This window comes from Falco naumanni, chromosome 20 (assembly GCF_017639655.2).
Source record: "Falco naumanni isolate bFalNau1 chromosome 20, bFalNau1.pat, whole genome shotgun sequence".
NCBI classification, from domain to species: Eukaryota; Metazoa; Chordata; class Aves; order Falconiformes; family Falconidae; genus Falco; species Falco naumanni.
In genome coordinates, this window is record NC_054073.1 from 1,217,541 (window position 1) to 1,243,395 (window position 25,855).

The 25,855-nt window shown below is 55.5% G+C and overlaps 2 protein-coding genes across 2 annotated transcripts; both read right to left on the reverse strand.

The window, feature by feature from the left end:
* Positions 1-30: 30 nt before the first annotated feature.
* On the reverse strand, positions 31-4,693 carry TARS2 (threonyl-tRNA synthetase 2, mitochondrial). The gene is given in 14 exon segments (XM_040577975.1): positions 31-201; positions 1,032-1,130; positions 1,243-1,389; positions 1,472-1,550; positions 1,650-1,711; positions 2,201-2,322; positions 2,400-2,469; positions 2,471-2,518; positions 2,623-2,667; positions 2,669-2,741; positions 3,347-3,372; positions 3,374-3,553; positions 3,742-3,839; positions 4,651-4,693. Coding segments are annotated over 14 exon segments (1,263 nt in total).
* RPRD2 (regulation of nuclear pre-mRNA domain containing 2) lies at positions 4,227-25,462 on the reverse strand. The gene is given in 13 exon segments (XM_040618404.1): positions 4,227-5,399; positions 5,402-5,453; positions 5,455-8,051; positions 8,670-8,873; positions 9,157-9,435; positions 9,793-10,078; positions 10,752-10,927; positions 11,886-12,012; positions 13,323-13,375; positions 14,710-14,787; positions 15,978-16,078; positions 18,267-18,396; positions 24,905-25,462. Coding segments are annotated over 13 exon segments (4,437 nt in total). The 5' UTR covers positions 25,125-25,462; the 3' UTR covers positions 4,227-5,265.
* Positions 25,463-25,855: the final 393 nt, after the last annotated feature.

Here is a 25,855-nt window from a genome sequence, read left to right on the forward strand (position 1 = left end):
GGGGGGGCACAGAGGGGTCGGTCCCCAGACTCACCAGTGGGCCGGGCAGTTCATGGGTTTGAGGGAGAGGGTCTCAGCGCCGGCGGCGACGGAGAAGATGTGGGGGGCGTAGTGCTGCCAGTGCCCCGAGCGCTGCCACAGCCGCGGGCTGAACACGTTGGGGGTCACCACCTCGCAGAAGCCCCTCGCCTGGTACTCGCTCTGGTGGGGATGGGGGGGGTCAGCCCAGCCCCACGGCACCTGGCCTGCCGGGGGGGCTCTAGGGAGGGATGGGGAGCTGCAGCCGTGGGGAACAGCAGGGATGTGGGGTGCAGGGGGGTGGGGGTGCGATGGGGATGGGGTCAGGGTGCTGGGGGGCACAGCGGGGTGGGGGTGCGATGCGGACGGGGTCAGGGTGCTGGGGGGGCACAGCAGGGTGGGGGTGCGATGGGGATGGGGTCAGGGTGCTGGGGGGGCACAGCGGGGTGGGGGTGCGATGGGGATGGGGTCAGGGTGCTGGGGGGGCACAGCGGGGTGGGGGTGCGATGGGGATGGGGTCAGGGTGCTGGGGGGGCACAGTGGGGTGGGGGTGCAATGGGGATGGGGTCAGGGTGCTGGGGGGGCACAGCGGGGTGGGGGTGCGATGGGGATGGGGTCAGGGTGCTGGGGGGGCACAGCGGGGTGGGGGTGCGATGGGGATGGGGTCAGGGTGCTGGGGGGCACAGCGGGGTGGGGGTGCCATGGGGATGGGGTCAGGGTGCTGGGGGGCACAGCGGGGTGGGGGTGCGATGGGGATGGGGTCAGGGTGCTGGGGGGGCACAGCGGGGTGGGGGTGCAATGGGGATGGGGTCAGGGTGCTGGGGGGCACAGCGGGGTGGGGGTGCCATGGGGTGCAGCAGGGTGCACATCTGTGGGCCCACGCTGCAGGGCAGGGATGGGGTGCACAGCCCGGGGGGTGAAGGCAGACCCCGGGTTCCCCCCCCCGGCCCCCCGGCAGAGGTGCCGGTGATGTCCCGGGGGGGTGGGGGGGGGGTGGGGGCGGGGGGCCGCACCCGGATGAACTCGATGAGGGTGTTGTAGATGTGGGCGCCGCGGGGCAGGAAGAAGCAGCTGCCGGGGCTGAGCTCATGGAAGAAGAAAAGCTCCTGCTCCTGTGGCGGGGGGTGGGTGGGGGTTGGGCATTATCGGGGGGGTCCCAGCGGCTGCCAGCGACCCCCCCAGTAACACCCACCCCTTCCTGGTGGTGGGGGAGGGGTGGGTTACCTGGCCGATGCGGCGGTGGTCCCGCAGGGCGGCCTCATCCCGCGCCTGCTGCCAGGCGGCCAGCTGCTGGGCGCTGGGGAAGGCGACGGCGGTGACGCGCTGCAGCGACTGGTGGCCCCTGACCCCTCGCCAGAACGCGGCCGAGCTCTGCCGTGGGGCAGGGGGTACGTCGGGGTGGGGGGCTGAAGCGGGGCCCGGGGTCCCCTCCCTGCCCCACGGCGGAACCTACCGTCAGGACGCGGAGGGCTGCGATCAGCCCCGTGTGCCGCAGCAGGGGGCCGCGGCAGAGCTGGAGCAGGGGGCCGCACCTGTGGGGGGGGGGGGGGGGGGGGACAGGCGTGGGGACAGACGTGGGGACCCCACAGGCCCATCTCTGCCCCCACGGTGCCCCCCAACCCCGCGCTCACCTATACACGGTGGCCGTAGGGGACGTCACCTCCTCAATCTGCTGCAGCTGGAAGGTGTTGTGCTGTGGGGGGGGGAAGGACAACACAGTGAGGGGGGTGACAGAGGCAGGGGTGACACGGGGCAGGGGTGACACCCTGCTGGACAGGGAAGGACCCAGGTGGGTGACACAGGCCCAGGTGACACCAAAGCTGGACAAGGAAGGACCCAGGTGGGTGACAGTGGCACGGGGGACACTGAGAGGGGGCGACACCGTGCTAGACGGGGAAGGACCGAGGTGGGTGACGCTGAGAGGGGAGTATGCGGAGCAGGGGTGACACCGCTGCAGGAGGGAGGACCCAGGCAGGTGACAGTGGCACAGGTGACACCAAGGAGGTGACACTGATCCCTGACACTGGTCAGCGTCACCCTGATCCATAACCCCAACCAGGACGGTCCTAACGTCCCCAAAGAGGGTTCCCTTGCCCCACTCCGGGATGGGGAGGGGACACCCCGGGGAGGGGACACCCCGGGGAGGGGACACCCCGGGGAGGGGACATGTGGAGGGTTTCACCTTGAAGAGCTGGGCCAGCTGCTCCCGGGTGGCCTCGAGGCGCTCGAAGCGGTGCCCGGCGCGGGCGAAAGCTGCGCAAGCATCCTCCAGCGCTGGCAGGTCACCGCGCTGCACCGTCCTGCGGGCATGGGGACAGGCTGGGGACACCGTGCCCCACAGGGACCCCCCACGTGTCGCCTTCCCCCCCTCCTTACCTGTCCCCCCATGTGGACGTCACAGAAGAAGCCGTCCTCGGTGGCCTTGGCGCTGCAGAACGTGGCCCCGTAAAAACTGCTCGGCCACCGCCCCCAGGACGCAGGCGCTGGAGCGCCAGAAAGCCTGGGGGGACATCGAGGCAGGGGACACGGAGTGGGAACATGGAGGGGACAGGCTGTGAGGGGCGCGGGGCTGGCCCCCCGTGTCCCCCCCGACTCACCTCTCGCCCCCTCCGGTGTCGAGAAGCCGAGGAGCTCCAGGTCGGTGTCCGCTCTCCAGGGGCCAGTCGAGGTCCTGGAGGGTCCCATTCACCCGGGCCACCAGTGCCACCTCTGCCAGGCCACCCCTGCGGGGACAGGAGGGATCCCGTGGGGACAGCAAGCACCCCGTGGGGACCTTGTGGGGACTCTGGGGAGGGACCACAGGGATGCTGTGGGGACCCCGAGAACCCCATGGAGACCATAGGGACACTGTGGGGACACTGTGGGGACCATAGGGACACTGAGGACCCCCATGGGGGCCTTGGGGACCTTGCGGGGACGCCACAGAGACCATAGTGACACTGTGGGGACCCTGAGTACCTTGTGGAGACACTGTGGAGGCCCTGGAGACTCCATGGAGACAACAGGGACACTGTGGTGTCCATGAGGACCTTGTGGGGACACTGTGGGGACCCCACAGAGACCATACGGACACTGTGGGGACCACAGGGAAACTATAGGGACCCTGAGGACCTTGTGGGGACGCTGTGGAGGCCCTGGAGACTCCAGGGAGACCACAGGGGCACTGTGGGGACCCTGAGGACCTTGTGGGGCCACTGTGGGGCCGCCATGGGGTTTCTGGGGACCTTGCTGAAACCCTGCGGGGACCCCACGGACACGGTGGAGGGGCACAGGGCCACCCTGGGGAACCTGGCGGGGTGGGGGGTGCGACACCGGGGCCTGCACGTACCCCAGCTGCGTGGCCACCTGGAATGGGGGTGGTCTGCAGGGCCCGGCCGGGCAGGCGGCTCCCCCCGGGCAGGGCGATGCGGATGGGGGTCCCGGGGGGGGGTTGGTCCCCAACTCCATCCCCGGTCCCGGCCCGCGGCTCCTGCGCTGCCCGCAGCTGCTGGAAGAGCCGGAGGCGCTCGGCGAGGTGGGGGTCCGGCCCGGAGACCCTGCCGACGGGGGTCAGGGGTCAGCGTGGGGTCAGCACGCCTGCGTCCCCCTGGCGGCGCGGGGGCGGCCCGGGGGTCAGGCCCGGGAGGGGGGTGCTGGGGGAGGGGCGGGGGGCCCGGGGGTGGGGTGGAGGGCCCGGGGAGGTGGGGGGCGGCCCGCGGGGGAGGGGAGCGGCCCCGAGCGCACCCGGTGCCGGCGCGGGGCTCCCGCGAAGAGCAGCCGCCCCCCCGGTGTGGGCGCACGGCATGGCGCGACGCTCCGCCCTTTCCGGCGCCGGCCGGAAGCTGGAGTGCCGTGCCGGGGTGGGGCCAAACACGAGGCTCCACCCAGGGGCGGGACCACACCCAGGGGGCGGAGCTCGGCGCGCTTGGCTCCACCCAGAGGCTGGACCAAGCCCGGGTGCTACCCTCGCCCGGCACCCCACCCCCCCCGCCCCGGGGCCGCATTGGACGCCCCCGTCCCCGGGCAACCCCCGCTCCCGGCGCGGGCCGGAGCGAACCACGGACAAGACGGGGCGGGGGGGAAATCGGGACCCCCCTGACGGCCCCGCAGGAGGGGGGCGGGGGTCTGGCCGAGCCTCCCCGGGGGGCCCACGGTGGGGATCCCCTCAGGGCTGAGGTGACCGAGCCCCCCCTCCGCCAAAGCGCAGAACAAAGACAGGATCCGCCACCTCGTTTTTGTAATTTTTATGTAGATATTTAACCCTACACCTTTATCAAACATATATGATGGATTCTAGCAACTAAAAAAAAAAAACAAAACAAATTTAAAATAAATCAAGTAAAATTCCAACTTCATATAAAAGCCGTCGGGGCGGCTGCGGGGCGGCCCTGGGCGGGGGGCAGCGCCCCGAGCCCCCCGTGGGCTCCGTCTGCGATCCGAGAGATGGAATTAAAAAGTGATTATTATATATACACACACGTAGAAAGTCAACAGTGTTCCCAGGGGAGAAACGAAACGGAAAAAACAAACAAACAAACAAAAAAAACCCAACAACAAAAAAAAAAAGCCAAACAACAAACCCCAAAATAAACCAAAATCCAACCAACAGATGACGGGTGATGGAGGGGGGACAGGCTGGGGACCCCCCCTCACCGCCGGGAGCCACAGAGTCCGGCCGGCGGCCGCAGAGCATCATCGTAGGGTGAGTTTGTTCTTTTGATTTTTTTTTGCCTTTTTTTTTTTTTTTTTTTTTTTTAAACCTTTTTTTGGGTTTTTTTTGGTGGGTTTTGCCAGGGGGAGCGGCGACCTCGCTGCAGAGGAAGGCACAGGAGAGGTGGGGGGGGTCTCTGCCACCGCTTGGACCCTTCACTCCTCCCTGCGGCAGCGGTTTGGTAATCGGCTAAAAAACAACATCCCAACAGCACGCTTCATCCTTCGCTTCATCCTTCCCTTCCGATTGTTAGGGTTGGTTTCTTTTTTTTTTTTCCTTTTTTTTTTTTTTCTTCAGATTTTTTTTTTCCTTTTACCTTTCGAAACTACTGGAAGTTTTTATTTCAACAGCAACGCTTCTTCTTTCCATTGAAACTTTTTTTTTTTTCCCCCCCTAGTCTTGCACCAACTGGGTAGAAATAAACCGGGAGGAGGGAAAAAAAAAAAAAAAAATAAAATAAAAAAAAAAAAGAAATCCAGACTATTTAATTTAGGAGAAGGTTATGGGGCTCTCAAAGGGAAAGAAAAAAAAAATATGGAAAAAAACAAGTGAAAGCGCTACTCGCTGCTCTCCACAGCGTCCGATGCCTTTGCTGGGGGCGTCTCCTTCAGTACCTGGGGGGGAAGAAGGGGCGTTTGGGGGTGAAGAAGGGGGACCCCCTCCCGAAGGGCGGCCGGGGCCGTTTCAGGCTATGGAAGGGGTCCCTGCTGACGAAGGGCTCTCGCGGCCTGAAGTCAGCGCGGGGGGGTCCTGACCAGCACCCCGCCACGGCTCCCACCGTCCCTGTGAGCAGGGGGCCCCAGGCCACGGGGTGCCCCCAGCTGCTCCCGAGAGAGGGGGGTCAGCCCCACGGCCTCGCGGGCGCGGGACAGGGGGGCTGCGGCGTGGTCCCGCTGCTGGGGCTGGGCCACCGGCTCCCGGGGTCCGGCGTGCACGGCGAAATGCTCTTTCATCGTCCCTTGGTGGATCGTACCGTGCTCCTTGGGGAAGGCGCCGGTGCCGTGCTCCACCGCCATGGGGGGCGGCGCGGGGAAGGGGACGCCGCCGTGCTCCCCGGCCGGCGGTGGCTGAGCGGGGAAGGGGACGCCGGCATGCTCCCCTGGGACGGGGGGTGGCGGGGGCGTGGGGAAGGGGACCCCGGCGTGCTCCACGGAGGGAGGCGGGGGGACGCCGTGGGGCAGCGAGAGCGGAGCGGAGGATTCCTTCGAGAAGGGGTTGGTGTGATCCACCGACGGCATGCGGGGAGGGACCGAGTGATCCCTGGGGAACAGGCTGCCGTGGTCCTTGGGGGGGGCGGCTGGGGGGCCGGCGGGTGGACCCACCGGGTCGCGCTGGAAGGGAGTCCCGTGCTCGATGGGAGGCGGTGCGAGGGGCGGTGGCGGCGGTGGTGGCATGTGGTGCTCGAAAGCGGGGCTGAAGTTATTTGTTCGGAAGTTGTTGACGCTCTCCTGGAAGGGCGGCACGTGCTCCTTGTAGGGTGCCGGGAAGCCGCCCATGCCGGGCAACTCCGACGTGCCCGAGGGCCCGTTATCGAAGGCGCTCCCGCTGCTGCTCATCTCGAACCACCCCGCCGCCCGGCTCGCCTCTCGCCCGTGTCCTCTGTTGCCCTTGCCCAGGACGCGGATGGACTCCACGGTCTGGATGGGCTCTCCCGACATCCCCCTGCTCGAGGCGTTGTGGTAACCCAGCGTTTCGATGGGGGCCCCTTTCTCCTCGGTGCTGTCGGGTAAGTCCAAGCAGGAGGAGGAGACCCGGGTCTCGATGCGGTAATGCTCCTCCTGCGGCTGCGGTTCCCCCTTGGGCGCGCCGGCCGCACCGTGGCCGGACAGGCTCACCCCCTCGCCAGAGCTGCTTTTGGAGATCTGGCCAAAATGCTTCTCCTCGGAGGGCTTGCGGGAGGCGTTTTTGAGCATGTTCTTGAACTCGATGGTCGACGTGGCGGAAATGGAAGAACCCAAGGATTTCTCCACGCTGGCCGCGGGCGCTCTGCCGGCGGGGCTGGAGAGGGCGTTTTGAGAAGAGAAAAGCGAGCGGTGGGGAATCGAGTGGGGCGAGTCCGGGTATTGCTTCTGCGAGAGGCCAGAGTGCACCACCGATTTCGGTAAGTTGTTGTGATTGGAGTCCGGTGTGAAAAACACATCGTTCTTGCTGGGCGAAGGGGAACCGTCCGAGGTGGAGTCGTTTCCCCTCAGGCCGTAGCTCCCGTACATCCCCGGAGACGCCGCCAGCGGGTCACAGCTCTCGCTCTGGTCAAGAATAGACCTCATTGACGGAGGGAAGGACGACTTCACGCCAAACTCCTGCGACCTTTGGCCGTAGCTGGACAGGACCGGCTGGTACTCTGCAGCTTCAGAGAGTTTACTCGATTTCAAGATAGACTTGGCTGGCTTCTTCTCCAGGTTTAGCATGGCCGACGGCGGCGGCCCAGAGTAATCGAAATCGCGATAATCTTCGTCCTCTTGAAAAGATGTGTCCGGGTAAAACTTCTCCTGGGAGGAGTCCATTAAAGAGGAGGGCATCTCCATGCTGTCTGCAGACTGCTTGTAGAGGCTGGCCGGAGAGTCTCTGCCGAGGCCGAAGGGCCGGTAGGCGTGCACGGAACTGGAGAGTTCCTGGGAATAGCTGTCATCCCGGCTCTGCAGAGGCGACCTCGTGCTGCTGGGAGTAGAAGAACCGGGGCTCATGATTTTTGACAGCAGGGAGATGGTGTCAACGTTGCTTGACGTCGGCTTATCCATCATCTCATCCTGGGTGGGCGTCCCGCTTCGCTCGTCGCGCACCGGCGTTCCATCCACATTGTCCATAGAAGTGCTGGTAGGACCACGCTGGAAGTCAGACGCGTGGCTTTCCGTTGCGATGCTGGACCCTAAGCTGCTGAGGATTGGAATATTCAAGTTCAGACCACTGAAGCCAGGATTTCCCTTCAAGAAATTGTGTATCTTCATCTCCAGGCTCGGAGAAGGGGGTTCCGATTCCAGCTTTGCTTTTGAAATTTCAGAGGATTGACCCAGTGAGGTTTCTGTTGGCAAAAGGGAAGAAGGACTGGGAGGGTGGGAACTGGAAAATCCCAGGGAATTGGTTGGCGGCTTAAAACTGGAGCTTGATAGCCCTGGGGTGTGTCCAACGGGAGCCTTATTAACCGAAGTTGAGGAAACCTCAGCGGTAGATGAGTTTGGAGAATAACCAAAACTTTTGGATATAAAGGACTGAGTATTGGAAGGAATATTCCTCCCCTTCACGCATGGAACAGTCGTGTTGGCGGGCGATGCTGAAGTGCTCTGCGACGCAGTTTCGCTTGACTGAACGGTATTTCCAGCCACACTCTGAAGTAAGGACGATAAGCCTGGAAAAAAGAACGCTGCGTTCAGATATTCAGGTAAGAGGCAACTCAACCTGAGCCGCTGTCAAGGTATTTGTACCGCAGATGTCGTTCCTTGAAACTACTTCCCGATTCAGCCTGGAAAGCGACTGGATTTTGCACCCGCTGAGGTGCAAACTTTTGCCAGAGGCTCAGATTGATCTACAAATATAAATTTCAACACGCGTCTGAGTGAGTCAGGTAATAACTCAGCCTGGCTTCATAGCCAGGCGTAAAAAACATCGCGCTACCAACCAGGGTTACACATGCAAGGTGCAGAAGCAGAAGTAGCACCTCTGGGCAGTTGCTCTGCTCTAAAAAAGCCCTCTCAGGTCTCCCGTCCTGTTCTGCGCCCTTCAACCAAGCGTTCTGGATGAGCGCCCTTCAGTCACGGCAAAAATGCGAAGACGTACAGCAAAGTAAGTGAACTTGCTGATCCGTAACACGTGGGCTACCTGAGAAAAAGTCACCTTGCCACAGACGTAATACATTCCACATAAAAGTTTTTCATTTTCGCTTTAGGATAAGCACTGCAGCACGTTTCAGCGTGGCTACTGCCACCGAACACACAGTTAGCCATTCCCTCGCGACCCACTCTGGTACCTTGCAATGCTGGTGCGGTCTGAGTCTGGGTTTTGGAGAGAGCAGACAAAATACTTTCAGGAGTTATTTCAACTTTGGAGAGAATATTTGCTAACGGGTTGGAAGGAGCAGACTGAGTTCCCATGACAGGAGTCTTCAGGCCGCTAGTAAGAGCTGTTGGGCTGGTCGGGGTTCCTGGAGAAGGTCTCGAGGCGGGACTGACACCTAGGACAGAAGCACACACCACTCACGTAGGCTGCTTCGTTAAGGGAAGCTTTTTTTGGCTCAAGTTTTCCCCAGATACAACTGCAGCAGAGCTCCGAGCATGAGAAAGGAGAGGCTCAGGAAGCCAACAGTCGTGTGTTGGAAAGACCCAGCCAGATCTTTTAAGCAGTAACTCATTTGTGTTTATTTTGAGACAATTAGGGCTTTCAGAGATTACAAAACAAGACTCCGTTGTTAGCTCTGTTAACCAAACCCCCGGGGCTGGCACTCCTTCAGCACTCACCTGTGTTTTTCATGACAGAAGTTAAACTGCTAAGGATGGAGCTGATCTTTGCCAGGTCCACGTTGGCCAGGTTGGGCAATGCAAGCGCTGGCGACGGAGGGATGGGCGCCGCCGCGCTCACCGCCTTTGGAGCCGGAGGGGTCGGAGGAGTCTGGGCAGGCGTCGTCACCGTCACCGAGGTTGTGCCCACCGCAGCGGTAGACGGCACCGCTTTGGGGACGCTTTCAGTCTTGACGGGTGCTGAAGCCGGAGGAGCCTGCTTCTCCTTCCTCTCTTCCACTGCACCGAGAGGGGGAGAAGAAGACCAGACCCGTCACTCTGCCCCCCCCAGAACTACACAGGGTACAGGATTTTCAACAGGATCCTCATCATTAGGTGTGTTAGGTCCGATTCCCACAGGGTATGTAAGAACGTATCGGATGAGCAGTTTGGGAGACGGGAAAACCCGCAGCTAGGTTGGCATTTCCCTGTTTGAGTCAGAGGCCTGGAGAGGGAGACCGAAACCCCGCGGCACCAATCCGTGACCCACCGAGGGCTCTGTGCACCCTCTGCCTCCCAAACAAGACCCCAAAGGGCTGTTTCATCCCCACAAAATTTCTACCAGACACTTTCTCTTGCTGCTCCCGCAGGACGTACCAATAATTTTAGACGTATCGTCCTCCACATCAGACAGCTCCATGTCTTCCACATCCCGATTATCCGTCACAGGCTCTGGAGATACCGTCTTGCGGCTTCCAACCACTGGAGACCGGGAGTTATCCTCCTCCCCCATGCCCTGAAAAGGGGACTCGGAGCCTGTCGGAGACGGGGCGTCCATACTCGGAGAAGGAACAGGAGACTCCTCTGGATCAGGAAGCGTTGCTTTCAGCTGGTCTAGCTTTTTCTTTAGATTGCTCACTCGATTAGCGAATGTTTTATAAGCCTAAGAAAGGACGGATATCGGAGTGAGTGTCTTTTATCAGAAGAGTGCATGCGTTAATCACTTCCCTAACGAAGCAGCACACAGCCTTAGAAGACCATTTCTGATTACCTGCAGTGAGAACTCTGCGGTAGGAACTCAGCTTTTCAGTGTGACTTGCAGAGCAACGACCATGAAAAAGGGGGAAGGTAAAACCTTCCACCGACTTAAATCAATTTTCATAAACCCCATTTTCCCGCCACATTTTCTAACAAATATGCTGCCCGTTCAGTGGTTTTCTGGAAGGGCTGGGGGGAGGGGTTGGTTGTGTTTACAATGCTTTACCGAATTCTTTCTTTGTTCGTCTAGTTCGCTTATTGATCATCGTTGGCGCAGTTTCCAGAATTTCGGATTTATTAGACTAACCGTCATTTTGCCCCCGTTTAAAAACCCAGAGGGGCTACAAAATTACAGCAACACACAAGAATTGAGCTTCTGAACCCACGGATTTTTTGTAGCGTCTTTTTTTTCTTGCCCAACACCTGAACTCCGCTCTCTTTTGACAACACTTGTACCACACTCATAACAAACTTCTTAATTTGGGAGTACAGAGATGCGTTTTCCAGCCTCCGAGATGCTTAGCGAACACAGGCAGACATCGGTCTGCGTGAGGAGGATTGAGGAAGCGCGTACTTACATTTGCTACCACCTTGACTTCCTTATACTGCGCTTCATAAAATATACCGGCGTTCTCCAGGGCTTCGGTGAGAGAGGGGCCATTTTTCACTTGCTTGTCTAAGCCATTTACAAATTCTTCCAGCTTTGAACTTGCTTCTTCAAACTCCTTGGAGAACTTCTTTCCTCCTGTTTTATCTGCAAGGAGATTAATGGAAAATCAGCTCTTGGAAGCACGCCCTTGACAGCAGCAACTGGGAAGTTCAGACAACAGAGACCGCACCGTGCCGCACGCTCCCCAGATCACCCCGTCCATCCATCATTATCCATAAAAAAAAAAAAAAAAAAAACAAAAAAAAAAAAAAAAAGAGGCCAAGTCACCAGCAGTCCATATTGTTTACCAACTAGTTATTAGTGATAAGTAAGTTCAAAACAAGGCAGTGTAAAATTTTACTCTTTTAAAGTAAAGTGTAAATTTTTCCTCTTTACAGGGAGAGTACTTTCATTTTGGAAGGGACAAAAATCCCGAGTTTTATTTTTCCTTCGTTACCATATTCCCAGGGCTCCTAACATCCTATCATTGGGGTTCATGACACCCCAAATTACCGTGACCGCGAATGATCATTTCCAAATCACGGATTACCAAGCACAGCTAAATCTACCCGCAGTTTTACCATTAAATTTCCTGTTAATACAGCTCAACATAACCCCATTCGTTTGCCCCCAATACTTGCTATTGGACTCGTAATTGGCATTATCAAACTGCAGCCACCGGCAGCTGCCTTAACTTGAAATACTAAATCTGAAATTATTTAAGGGGCTCTGAAGACGTTAAGAACAATGTAAATTTTAGTGACACAGGAGGGCGTGTTTAAATATTTCGAAAGAGGTCACTTCGGCTTTGTTTGAGCTCTGTATCTGCAGGTTTCTATGAACAGGTTCAAATTAACAAAGGTTTTAGGCTCCTGCTCGGTGGTTATTAACTGCACTGAAATTTTGGTATTTTACAGACCCAGTCTGACCAGTATTTTACAGACCCAGTTTACTTTTCTAGTTTACATTTCTAGTCTGAGGCTCAACAGAACCAAGGGGCTCCTAAAACTGTATTTGCCCCCCTTAACTACGTTGGGTTTTGTATGTTATACACCGTCTTTACCTTTTAAACATTTAAGTGTCTCAGTGCTGCAGACATCCACTCTCATAGTGGAAAGCTGTTTCTCTTTCAGTTCTATCTGGTCTTCCGAGCGCTTGTATAATAGCAATTCTTCAATAAGAGACTGTGGCTGGGGGGGGGGGAAAAAAAAAAAAAAAATCAAACAAGAAAAGCATCCTCATCACATTCCACGGAAGAGAAACCCCGCTGCACAGAGCCAACAGCACAGTCCTGCTTCAGTGACAAACAACTCGCCGGTTCAAGACCGTTTCCAAACGAGAGCTAACACAGAAACAAACCGTGCCAGTCTCTGGATTTTTAACCTCAAGTCAAACAAATCGGCGGATCCGGGCTCAGGCAGGGGCTGTAATTCTACGAGACTCCAGGCTGTGGTGGTTTGGAGTAGGAACAGGCCTTTTTTATTTTCTTTTGTAAACTCCACCAGTGCCCGTGGATTACATTAACACACCACGCTCCTTCAGGGGATCGAATTTAGATAAATTTCTTGCCACCAACTCCTCAGCCACCTTGAAACTACCCCTTCACTGGGACAAGCTGACAAGCTCGGTCAGCACCGTCGGTGACGGCCAGCCTAAGCGCCTGGGGATTTTAAGCAGCTCCCAAGACGGCAAACTGCTTGTGCTGGCTCCGGCTGAGCCCCACAGCAACCTCCTCGGGCTGTGCTGCCATGGGGAGCTAGAAAGGTGCTGGGAACACACCAGCGTGTTGATCTACGGCTGAGCAGGGCTCACACAGCATCAAGGCTGTCTCTCCAACCTCTCCCCACCACCAGGCTGGGAGTGGGCAAGACCCTGGGAGGGGACACGGCCAGGACAGGGGACCCAAGGTGGCCAGTGGGATATTCCACACCATACGGCATGTGCTCGGATAGAAAAGCGAAGAGAATGGAGGAGGAAGGGGGGACATTCGTTATTTACTCAGTTTGCCTTCCAGAACAACCGCTATGCCTGAAGCCCTGCTTCCCGGGATGTGGCTGAACATAAACTGCCTTTACCTTGACCCACAAGGCTGTGAGGTTTTTCCTTCTTATTTACACACACACACACCCCCCCCTCCGTTTTGCTGAGGAGATGAGTGATGGAGCGGCTTGGTGGGCACCCAGGCCCCAGCCAAGGTCAACCCACCACACTGCCCTCCCGTATGAGGTTACCCCAAATGAAAACTGGTACAGGGGGCCTCCGCACTGCTCCGAATGTTTTCCGGCCACCTTCCTGTCCCTAACAGAGCACAGAAGGGGTGGCAGCCCTACCAAAACTCACAGCTGAAACGCCCAGCAGGCGTTATATGCCAAGGAACATAAAGACAGCGAACACTAGAGCTTCCCATCAAGCTTACGCTGCTGGTGGACACAAGCGACACAAAAGCTACAGCCCAAGGATGGAGGTTAGTGCAACAGAGTATTTCCACTCGCAGACTTACTCTGAATTCAGCAACAATCTTGGACTTCAAAGCAGCTTTTGGGTTTGTGGATGCTGTTGGAATAAAAAAAATAAAAAATAAAAAAAATTATAAAGAACCCAAGGAACTGCAGCCCAACTAAAAGTAAGTCACAAAAGGCACTTCAAATACCGAGGTATTTTAAGACAATTCAACGAAAAGACTCGCAGGCTGTTGTCACTCATCACATTTTCCCCTCCACACAGATCTCCCTCAGTGCTCTGGCTTTCCGTTAGCTAATCGGGCCACTGCCACGTGCAGCTAGATCGAGACTGAGGTTCAATAAATTATACTATCGCCTTTCAATTAATTTTTTTTAACACACTATAAAAATTTACTGTGCGTGCCTTTTCCAGCTCTACCTTTGGGAAGACAAGTCCCTGCAAGGGCTGATCCAACAGCCTCATTTGATGAGTTTATACCTCTCCGTAAGGAAGGTAATATTTTTTCTTAAGTGCCAGACTTCAGAGCTGACACGCAGAGCCCAGCGTTTCCTTCGGACAAGGTCTCCCTTTGGCACCCACTAGGCCTAACCATGCTCTCAACCTTAAAAACCTCTTACACCTCTATTCTGGCAGGAGGAACGAATCCCTCTGTCAAGAGTTTAATCCATTGGTTTCTGGACAGAACAGGAGAAACATCTGATAAGAGGCGAAACGCTAAACCCTTCATCCGTGCTGAATATAGCACATTTTTGTTTGGGAAGGCAGCTTGTTAAGGGCAGTTATAAACGCTTCCAAACTCTTTTGTTAACCTTCTGATCTCAGCACTCGTACGGGTGGGTGCACGCCACGGCTTACACCTAACGTTCCACCATCTCGCTTTACAGACCATTCAAGGCTTTAGCGGATAATGAGATTAGGAAGATTGGCATATTATAAACGCATTTCCTGCTAGACTGCGCTGCCGGTACTGTCGGATGCCAAAGTTCATTATCTGCACTGCCAGCTTCCAGTTTTCCTTTATCCTAGCACCTAGTTTGCTGCTGAAGGCATGTTCCCGAGCACGAAGGTAGTGTCCACCTCCTGCTGCCAAAGCACACGGTTCTGTCTGTCTTCTCTCCATCTCTCAATAGTCTAACGCCAGTTTCAAAGAGGTTCCACCAGCTCTTGCCTCTACTTTCATAACCTCCGCTCTCATAAAGATTTTATTATTTTTTTTCTTACTTCATTCCTTTTAAAAGTGGTTCTCTAGCAACAACTCCTTGGTGCTTTACAGATTAAGTCTGTAAGGAGCTTTACAAGCCTGGAAGATGCATGCTGGCTCATGTTTTAGTCCAGGTACTTTGCCCGGTTTGGGCTAGCCTTTCTTCTGTTCCTCAAGGCGGCAATTTCTATATTAGTTCAGAGAGTTCACATTGTTTCCTTACTTTGTGATTTCTTCCACGGCTTATTCGGTTGTTTGTTCAGGGTTTCTTTCAGCTGCTTCTGAGTTTTGAAAGTGGTACCTGGAAAACATTTCATTTTTTGCAGTCTGGCATTATGGGATTCCTTTTAAGAATCTGGTTTTTGGTGCCATACGGTTGCACGGTAAAAGAGTGAACAGAAATTTGTTTTAAAATACCTAGACCAACTTCCTTAGACGAGCTGCTGGATGCCCAAGAGAACCTAAGTTTACTCAGGAATACAGCAACCTGTGGGATGGTCTTCCATTTTTAAATCAAGTTTCTGTTTGCCCTTACGCTGAGACAAGTTCAAAAATCACAGTCACGGCCAGGGTAAAAAGAAAAACACGAGGCATCTAGAAATAAAACTGTACCGCTCGGCTCTTTAAGGGAGGCTTTCATGAAATCAGCATTCAACAGGCAAGTAATGCAAGTCGGGAAAATAGCCACAATATCTAATTTACAAGGAATCCGAAATATTGTTTTCAAGTTACAATAAAAATAAAGAGATTTCAGAACGTACGCATCAACTTCACTTCTCAACATGCAGTGCCCAGCTAAAGCCTTTTCGCATGCCAAAGCCCGCACACCGTGTTTCTCCTGCCATGACGACTGGCTCTCAAAACCACACGTGAGGATTTCCTGAAGCACCTTTAGCTCTCAGCGACGTACCCAAGGAAAGCCGAAATGTGGACCAATTTCCTTCGAGTATTTGAGTATCGGCTAATTTCTGGTTTTTTACCTGACTACGCATGTTCCCAGTTAACGTTCGCCGTTTCAGCTTTTAAGGAGAGTTCTTTCCTAAGTACTTGAGAACACTTCACCCTCCGGCTTTGCTTCCAGCCTCTTTCCTCCACCACAAATATTATTAGGAAAACCAGCTTATTGCTAATACAGCCTCAAAGGTAGAGCCAGGGACACAGGCACTCTACCAGGGTACCGTGTTCCCGACTTGTAGGATCACTTTTACCTTCACGTTCTCTTTACTCTCAAGCTGGAACAATTCCAGCTTACGTGAAAGGATTCAGAGCTGTTTTTAGAAAGGTACAACCCCCCCCACCCCCACCCTGTGAAGCAGGTGGATTCAGTGCTGCTCACGTACGACACCTCGCTGCTGTAAAGCCTGCGCTAGGTACAAACGCCGAGAGAACGGATACACACAATAAACTCCTCTCACTCGGCGATTCCAGACGTTTTCTTTAACTTCACGCGTTAGTTTGTAAGGTAAGAAGTGCAAAGGGCAACTAACTTACTCAGAGCTTCTTTTAGGGCCAAAATGGTTTCCTCGGGGTACACATTCCTGTCCTCCCAGATTTTGAAGATTCTTTCGATAGATTTGGAAACGGATGGATCCCTGAAAAAGAAGAGCGTAGCGGGTTTGTTTTGCCCCCACATTGTAATTTCTTGCGATTCTAGGATAGATAATAATGTAAATAATGACGTGTTTAAATCAAAACTTTAAAAGACCCTTCAGACTTGCAAAAGGTCCCAGGGAGACCGAGGCAGCAAGTCCACACTTGGAGTTAGGCAAACACACACTTCTGTATCATAACAGATCAGGACCCTTTTTGGGGTAAAACCAGGAGGTTTCAGAGCGGTACAAATGCCAATAGGATTTTCCCTGAAGCCTTTCTTCAGGGGGGAAAAGAATTTGTTACTCTTCCAAAGCAGCCTTCTAATAATTGTGACGGCTGATGCTTTAAAATTGTTGTAACCTGGGATTTGAGTGGCACGTTGCGGGGATTTCCGTCGCAGGAACCAGTGGAGGACGAGCGTTACAAGAAGCAGAGCGAGTACAGCAGTGACCCGACCCGAGCTGGCTTTGGTGCCCAGTAACTCCACGCCACACACACCTCTCCAGCTCTGGGCGACCACGCGAGCCCGAACCCTGCCAACAACCAGAAGCGACTGGCCCAGAGGACTCGAGCTCAGATTCATAAACTCTTACTGGAAAGCGGAGCTGCCACCACCGCTGCCAGCAGGACCTGGGCGGCAGCTGGCACCACCGCACGGCTCCAAGCCCAGAGGTGAAGGGGCTGCTCCGCACCCTCAGGTGGTGGGTGCTCTGCCAGACAGAGCTGTGGAAGGAACAGCTTCACACCTTCGACGTCAAGCCCTGCTGCGTTTGCCTTCCAGCTCAGCACCTGAAGAGCGAGCGATGCGTTTTCTGGCCAGTTTTCCTGCTTTTTAAACCATCTGGAAGGCGGCCGGTGGCTGAGACTCTGCTATGGAGCAACAGTGCCGTCCCTGGCCAGGCAAAGCTTTGCAGAGGGACGGACAGAAGGACAGCACCTGCCAGCGCAGCGAGGTGCGCGTGGAATTTGCAAAAAAATAACCTTCCATCGGGGTCCGTAAAGGGTAAAGGCTAGTCAAGTCACACTGCCACGGTACACAAACAGCCGAACTCGGAAGCAGCAAGCTGGGAGAACCTTTATCCATTTAATCATTCCTGAATCCATGACTCCAACATCTGGAATCAAGAGCAGGCTTGGTAAAGCCTGCTGAGGCCACCAATGGAATGGGAACACGCACTTCTGGCTGTAGCTTTTCCTTCTCTTTTTTGCTTTGCTAGCTGATACTCCCAGCATTTTTTCTCCCTCCTCCTCATTGTTGGCATCTATTAATGGTATTTTCAATTTTCTCTTCTGGCAAATTACATTTAACTATAAGCTAAAAAGCAGTCCAACTTAAACCTTTTCCCTGCCTCACGCCACGTTCAACAATTTTCTGCTTCAAACCGTTCCAAAGACACACAACACAAACCAGCCACATCATGTCAGCTTTGTCTTTTTACTGTGTCCTGCCCCTGACAGATCATCTGGTTTGAGGAAGATTCAGAAACCAAACCAGAGGGCAGCGAGGCACCCGGCGGTAACAACAGGACGGGGCTCACCCCACCTGGCCACCTGCCAGCGCAAGATCTTTTTCTCCCACGCTACTCTCGTAAATTAAAGTCTCCGACTTCCAGCGGAGCGCTAAGCCACCTTTGAGAGCGCATTACCTTGAAGTAACGCTTCAGCGATGGGTACAGCAGCACAGGAGACAGAGAGAAGCTCGCAGAAGCCAGGCAGGGTTTAGACTGGCATCTGCGATGCTTGTTTTCTTGGTGGTCGACTACAGACAGATCCCTGGAGACCACAAAAACCTCCTCCTCCTCCTCTTCCTCCCTGTCTTGTCGCACCGCTCCGCGATGCAAGCGCTCCCCCAGGTCTGCACCATTCGCCCCCAGCAGCAGCACAAGCCACCGGTGCCCACACGCAAGGGGAGGGCAGAGCTACGGGGCACGCACACAATGGTGCAAGACTTGCCCCTCACACCACTTCACGTGATAATTTATACTCCAATGAGACCCCCACGCAAATTAAAAGCCAGCTCTGTGCCCGTTCTAGCACCCTCCTCGTAGAGAAGCTCAAACCCACGCAGTCGCTTCAACAAAATCCTCGATTTTTTTCTGATGTTTCTAGACTTTGAGATGTTAGAAGAAAAAAAAAAAAAAAATCACATTTCTGAGACATTCAACCTTCCAAACCACGGTTACTTACTTCACCAACGAAGCAGCTTCAGGAAGCACTTCTGCAAACGTATCACGAAAGACAATTGCATTTTTTCTCTTGCAGTTCTGTATGACGTCATTGGCCAAGTAAAAAAGGTTCAGACGATGAGGAAAGGCAGCTAAAGACAAAAAGAAAATTCAGATTCGTCATCAAGCAGAAGTAGTCACGTCAGCTGTGTTTTGACAACAACATTTAAGTGCCTGGTTTTAGAATTTTTTTCAGCATTTCCAGCATGTACAAGGGCCAGTCCAATGGTCAGAACTGGGGGCTGGAGATGAAATCCCATTTACAAATAATTTCCAGATCTTCCCAAAACCTGCGTGTTTGGCAACCTCAAGCATCGACTCTGTCTTGAGCTTAGAAAGGATGCAAAAATCCATTGACCCTGCGCTGGATCTATCATCCCCACGCAGCGAAAGGAACTGTATTAGCTAGAAAGATCAGCATCGCCTGTGGTTAAAAGGTCAAACGCAAAATGGCACAAACTTCTGCATGGAGCAAAAACCCAACCGCTCCAGAGTGTGCGTATGGTCCTCTCTCTGAAGCTCCAGCATCACCCCACTTGGCTACTGCTTCAGTGCAGCTTCCTGTTTAATAATGTAGTGGAGATTTATTAATATTTTTTAAGAACAATCATGTATAAATCTCCCTTTTTTTTAAGCTCTAACAGCTTAAAACGGTCTCGAAGATTTGCAGCTTTATTGGGGAGGTTTTACCAGTGTCCATAGCTGTCCAGAGGACACTTACTACAGACAGGGAGACACCTTCTCCACATCCCTTTAAATGCCTCCTATTAATAAACCAATGCTTATTAATATATTTAATAAGTGCTGCTGATTCCTTGGACACGGCTGCCTGGATGGCCCTTTCCCAACGTGCGATTTAATGCTAGCCAGGCACCAGCTTTTGTGTGGCACACAAAGGACCCCGGATCTGCGTCCCTTCTCCTCCAGGGATCGATTTCTCCAAAAACCACCTCCCTCGTCCCTGCTGAGCCGGCACTGACCTTCGCACCCAGCCCTCCCCCCCGCGGCTCTACTCTGAACGCATCCACACCAAACGTGCCTCTGAGCTTCCTATATTCGGCTCCAAATTTAATTATTTCATCAAACCTCTCCTTCAGTTGGCCAGGAACAGCACTTGTAGTGCAGTAAGCGCAGCCACATGCTAATTAGCTTCTTCACTTAATTTAACGATACAACATGAGGATTTAAATATAGGAATGGTGACAATAGATAGATTTCTTTCACATGCCCGTGGGCTCTAGCAGGCTCCCACCTTCCCCATGTTACAGCCCCCCTTCTGGCTGTACCCAGGCTGCATTAGCAATCAGATTTTTTAGCTACAAATCCCTTAATTCTCTATCCCGCTTCATTTTCCAATTGTCCCTACCTTGGCAGAGCCTCTTCCCACTGCTGCACCTTGCAGCTCTCCTGGTCTCTGAGTCTCCTGCTGGGAAGCTCTGAGCATCATCCCTGGTCCAGTGCCCTTGGTGGGAGCTTACCCCTTACCAACACCGCTCCTGCGCTGGCAACCTGTCGCAGAAAAACTCCAAACCACCCACCGCAGCGACTCCATCTCTGGCAGCTGCGTGCTCCCCTCCTGCTCAAAGCCAGCCAGAAATAAAGCCAGGATTTTCACAGAACTCGTTGGCGCCTCAGCCTGCGCCTAAGGAAAAGCCACTACACGAGTATTTTCCAGCCAACAATAAGCTCACACGCTTTTATTGGACACTAATTGTTAAATATTGCCTCCCTCTTTTCTAACATCCCTCTCCGATGCAGAGAAGAGGGGTCAGTGGCCACCGACTGACTCCTGGCAAGGAGCCCACGAAAGCAGGATGGTAGCCACAGAAATACAGGGTTAGTTCTTTTTTTGCCTACTGGATGCAATTATTACTTGTTATAAAACAGAGGATCCCTGCTCACGAACGACGCTGCATGCTCACGTCTGGGAAGCCGAGCATGAGACACTGGTGTTTTCCAGGACTCCTCTCGATAGGAAACTCTCGTCCCTGCTCTCACACACCTGTCCTGCAGAAGGCCTCCGTCCTGGCCAAGGGACCGGCACCAAGCAAGCAGCCCTGGGTCCAGCACCCGCCTGGCAGAGGAGTCCCAGCAGGCAGCGAGCCTGCTTGAAAAGCTGATGCCAGAACATTTTGACTGCACGAGCTCTACACCGACCTGCCGATACCAAGGGCTGATTTTGCGAGTTGTTTGTTGGAAATGAAGATCTTTCACAGAAGGCAGCCTCTTTGGAGAAACAAAACTGAGGCTTGGTCCGGTTTGATTGTCAAATCTTCAACAGGTTGAAGCCTCCCTGAGCCACCCACTCCCACCCCCCCCAGCAGCACTGATTCTTCTTGCTCACTGCTGGTACCCGCTGAGTGTCACTACAAACCCGTGCGTGAGCAAGAAGCATCGTCAGGCCCTAAACCCAGGGCAGGCACAGCACGGCAGGTCAAGGAGACAGACAGACAGCCCCCCGGACGTCCCTCATCCTCATGGCCCCAGCCCGCAGTGGCCACCGGTGTGAGCCCCAAACCAGGCATCACACAGCTGCTGCCTCCACCAGCACCGCAGACCGCTTCTCACCCCTGACTTTGCTACTTGTGTGTTTTCCAGCTATTTTTTTGGCTGAGGGTATGTTTCATCTTTCCCACCAGGCTACTCCAACACTGCTCTGGCAGCTGCCGTGTCAAGGAGCCTCAACTCCCATGTCCCAGACTAAGCTTTTATAGCAACAAACAAAACAAGCACAAAGATTCATTAGCAGAAACTGTTATTTACAATCTTCACGCTAAACGTGCTTACACAGCAGATAGGGGTTTGTTTGTCTGAGTGAGAAGCAGGGTGAGGAGCACTCTGCTCTGCCCGGAGGGCTGGAAATCCAGCCGGAGCAGAGCTGCACTCCCCTGGCTTCCCAAAACAATTTGGAGTCAGCTTTCCCCAAAACACCAGCCTCAATAACCTATCAGGTCATCATCCCATCAAAATGGGTTTTCTGCAATTTAATTAAAGCCCAGCACTCCACTGCTAATTCACCCGCTTGTCACTGGATGCTCTTTCTATCCCGACACTGTTATTCACCAGCAGAGAGAGCGCTGATTCCAGATCTTACGACACAATGCAAAATAGATCTTGAAGATATATAAACCTTTGATTTAAACGATTCACCGTATACACAGCATTCAGAAATCCAGAGCCAAGTTCAATACAAATGCCCAACACATGGAGCACAGCTCACACCATCACCTCTGCCACGGTTTCCGCAAGGGTGAATGCAGACCTCAGCCAAGGCAGAATTAATTTTAATTTAGCTCCTCAATTTAGAGCTAATATTTATAAAACAAGATTCACCCAACTTGCACAGTAGGAAAACTCCCTGCTAGACCAATACCTAGGCTAAGGACAAGCTGCATGAAAAAAGCCGAGCACCCTTGGGTCCAAGATGCACTTTGTACAAGGGGTTCCAAACACATTATGCAACTGGCCGTATCCGATGGGTGAACGGCTTCTTAATTACTCTTGGACTGTCTTGGCTTAAAACGGAGAGGAAATACAGGCAAGAAACAGGAAATTTTACAACAGCCCATCCCAGCTTTTTGCTCAGCTCCAGGACAGCCGCCTGCTCCACCGACCGGCATCCCGGGGCAGCTGGCGCACCGTGTGTCCGATGTAACTCACACTTAAAGAGCTGCTCGTGTGGACACAGAGATGAAGAGCTCTTGGTTCACAACAAACTTCTCAGAGGTAAAGTTACGGCAGCATTACCTCGCAGAAACATTCACATCGTGAAACTCTGGGCCAATAACCACAGCTGTGACTGGCTGATGCTCAGGACAAGCTTTGACCTGGGAAGGGAGATGCTCATGCCATCCACAACTTACTTAGATAACAGCACTCAGGTTTGGGTTTGTTTTTTTTTCTCTGAAAGGACCCAATTCTTTGTCCAAGTAGCCACATACCCCTTTGGTTAAATTGGACATTTCACATCAGCTGAAACAAATATCTAACACCGAAGTGTACAAAAATCCATCAAGATATGGGAAAATGCAGATGCTAGGAAATACCCGCAGCAAAATGCAGCCGTTTCCCCCCAGAAGTGCGCATGGGGAGAGTGACTGACCACCCTCTGGGGTGGGAGCACCCACGAGACCACCAGTGCTCAGGCAAAATCCCTCCACAGCCCGAGGCAGGAGCACTGACCGCCCCACAGGCCAGCCCAACGCCTACTCCCCCTGATTTATAGAGGACAAAGAATCAAAAGGCTAATTTTTTTCCCCGCGCTTGACATTTTCTATAAACCTCCTGCAAGAAACCGCCCTCAACCCAACACTGACATCGCTGGAGAGACGCTGGGCTGGAACTGCCCCACTCAGGGGTTTCACACTGGACAGAGATGGGCATCCAAGAGAGACAAAAGCACTTCTCCCCCAGCTTGAACGCAGGTGCCTTCATCTTCACTCGGACACAGCGCTGAGATACAGCCCTTGATCCCACCACACCAATCCTTCACAAGGAGCTCCCTGGAAAAAGCAGCTTTTATGCATTCTTAGCAGCTTTAGAGTTAAAATATTCAAAAGTTGGGAAAGGAACCCAAAAGCAAGCTGTACTCGCTGCTGTTACACTGAAGTAACACTGAAGTCTTTTGGTTAGGAGTACGAGTTGCCGCTGTGTGAGAGGCTGCAAGGTCCTTGGGGCAGAGAATGAAGCGTACCATGAAGGGAAAAGCAGGAGAAAAAAAACCAAAAAAACCACCAAGTGGGAAGTAACCAAATAATCAGAGGTCAGGGCACAGCAGTATCACAACTGCTGCCCAGGGCTGCTTTAGCTGGTACCTCAGAGAAGATGCTTCAGAAGGAACTGGGACAAACACGAGGGGTGTTGAGGGGAGATCCTCACGAGGGCTGGGCAAGGAAAGCCCTGAAAGCTCTTGTGCCAAAATAAAACAAAAAGTCCAGGCTGGTACCAGGGGCTGAGGAGCAGGAGCAGGGTGCCCCGCAGGGAGCAGTTCCTGCAGGGCAGGAACGGAGCATCAGGGGCCCCGCAAGCGGGAACGAACACGTTACTTTTGATGAGCTTGGGAAGGAGGGAAGGAGTCATGGAAGACTGCAAGGAAGAAGGAAGGGGCAGTGCCAAAGCAGCATCTCTGGAAGCTCAGCTGCCTTGGCCAGGAGCTGAAAGATGAATGTCAGCCACGGAAAAGCGGCAGGAGTCCAGGGAAGAGTCTCAGCTCCACAGGCCAGCGGGAGGGGAGCTGCAGGACGACAAACATGGGGGAGTCACGCTGGCACAAAGGCTCAAGCAGCCAGGCACAGCGAGGACCTGCCCCGAGGTACAGGCAGGGAACGAGGAGCTGCGTCGCGTTGAGCCTGACCTACAGCAAAAACGTTCACGAAAACCCTAGAGAGGAGCCCAAACAGCAGCTGTGACAAGAGATGCCAAGTCCCGAGGAGTCTGTATGTCCCAAGGAGAGACAGGAGATGGATTTTGTTCGGAGGGGGTGTGCTGGGAGCGAGAGAGAGAGAAGAGGACCGAGGATGGTCCCACAGGACCCCCGTGGTGACAAGGGCTGTCAGAGGGGTGAGGATTTCCAGGAGAGGTGGGCAACGACAGCGAGGCAGGATGGACCAGGGCCAGCTTCCCCTCACCAGCAGGTCGGTATGGACCAGAAAACAACAGACCTCGGGCTCTTACCTTGCTCTCTTTAATCACGCAGCATACGGACCAACAAAAATGCAAATCAAAATTTGGGGGAAGAGGGCCCTGCGCATTTTGCAGAAGGGCCTCAACACAGAAAACCAACTATCCCCAAACTTCACAAAATGTTTATGACAAACTGGAGTGATGCCTTGGGATAGGAACGTTATCTTTGCGTTAACGCAAAGCTTACTCCAGCTCCTGCGACAACAAGCAAAACCTTCACATAGCAGCGAGACGGCAGAGATAAAGCCGCTTTATTTGGACTCATGAAAACATTAACTTTCCCACTCACAGATCACCGCCGCATCACCTGCGGGCACTCGCCAAACCCAAGTGTTGGCACCCAACACTTATCCGCGCCCACAACAGGCCCGTGGAAGCGGGCAGTGATGGCCCCTTACCCCCACAACGCTGAAGGCATCCTTCCCACCCCAGCTCTCAAAATAACGTTTTGGAAGATCCCGGGCAAGCAGACCCAGAATTCAGGAAGCTGAAGGTGCCACCATTCAGGTGCCGACACGCGATTTGTGTTTTTCTAAGCGTGACAAGGTGATGCCAAGCAGAAACCCTGCCCAGGGGCCCCGCAGCACCGACAGGAGCGATCCCAGACGCCCAGATTTCACTGCGCTGCCTGACGCCGGGTCCGAAGCCTCTGGTACGGCCGTGTAAGCTGCCCCCCACCACCCTCCCCACTGCAGACCCCCCAGCCTGCAGCCCCCCGCACGGCCCTCACCCCGACGGGCAGCGGGAGCAGCGGGCCGAGGCTCCAGGGGGGTGGGCGACCACCCCCCCAGCGCAAGGGGCGGCCCCTCCAGCCGCACAGCCCACGGGCCCCCCTCCGGGGAGGTGGGCGACCCCCCGCCGCACAACCCCCGGGCCCGGCCACCCCCCCCCCCCCCGCCGCCGGCGCCCCGCACTCACAGCGGCGCAGCCACTTCATCCAGTGGTAGACGATGGTGCTGTGGTGCCGCTTGTTCTCCAGGCACCAGGAGGAGAGGCCCTGGATGGACTCCATCGTGTTGGTCACCGCCTGCAGCTTCCTGTCGAGCGAGGCCTCCAGCGCGCCGGCCGACGAGGAGGAGGCGGCGGCCGAGGCGGCGGAGGAGGAGGCCCGGCCGCCGCCTCCGCCGCCCGCCGCCATCTTCCCGCCCTGCTCGCCCAACCGGGCCGCACGGACGGCGGCGGCGCGGCGCTCCCCGCTCCGCTCTGGGCCCGGCGGGGCCCGGGCGGCGGCGCCTCAGGAGGCGGCGGGGCCCGCGGCGGCCGGCTGGGGAGCGCGGCGGCCCGCTGCGCCGGGCCTGAGGAGAGGCGGCGGGCGACGGCGCCGCCCCGAGGGCGATCGTGCAGCCGCGGCCCGTAAGGCCCCCGTCCCGCTTAGCCCCGGGTGACGGCTGGGAGCGGCGGCGGCGGCGCGGTCACCGGCCGGCCCCCCCCCGCACGCAGCGCCCGCCCCCCCCGCCGCCATTTTGTGCCGGGCTCCCTCACACGGGCCGCCGCGGCGCTGCCCCCCCCCGCCCCTCCGCGCCTGCGCCGCCGCCTCAGCGCGCACGCGCCCGCCCGCCCCGCCGCGCCTGCGCCGCGCCCCGCCCCTCTGCGCGCGCCCCCGCCGCGCAAGATGGCGGCCGCCCCCGGCTGGGAGCGCGGCCTGAGGGCTTGGCAACGGCAACCGCGCTGGAAAACAGCGCCCGGCCTCAAATAAATGCAACTGGTGGTACACAAGGGAAGGGAAGGCGGCTCCTGCCACCGCCAGCCCCCCGCGGGCGGCCTGCGCCCCCCCCCCCCCCCCGTTCCCTCACAGCCCCCCCTCACACACCCCCCACACCCCCCCCCCCAAGAAAACACTTGGTTTCCACAGCCAAGAAACAACGCGGG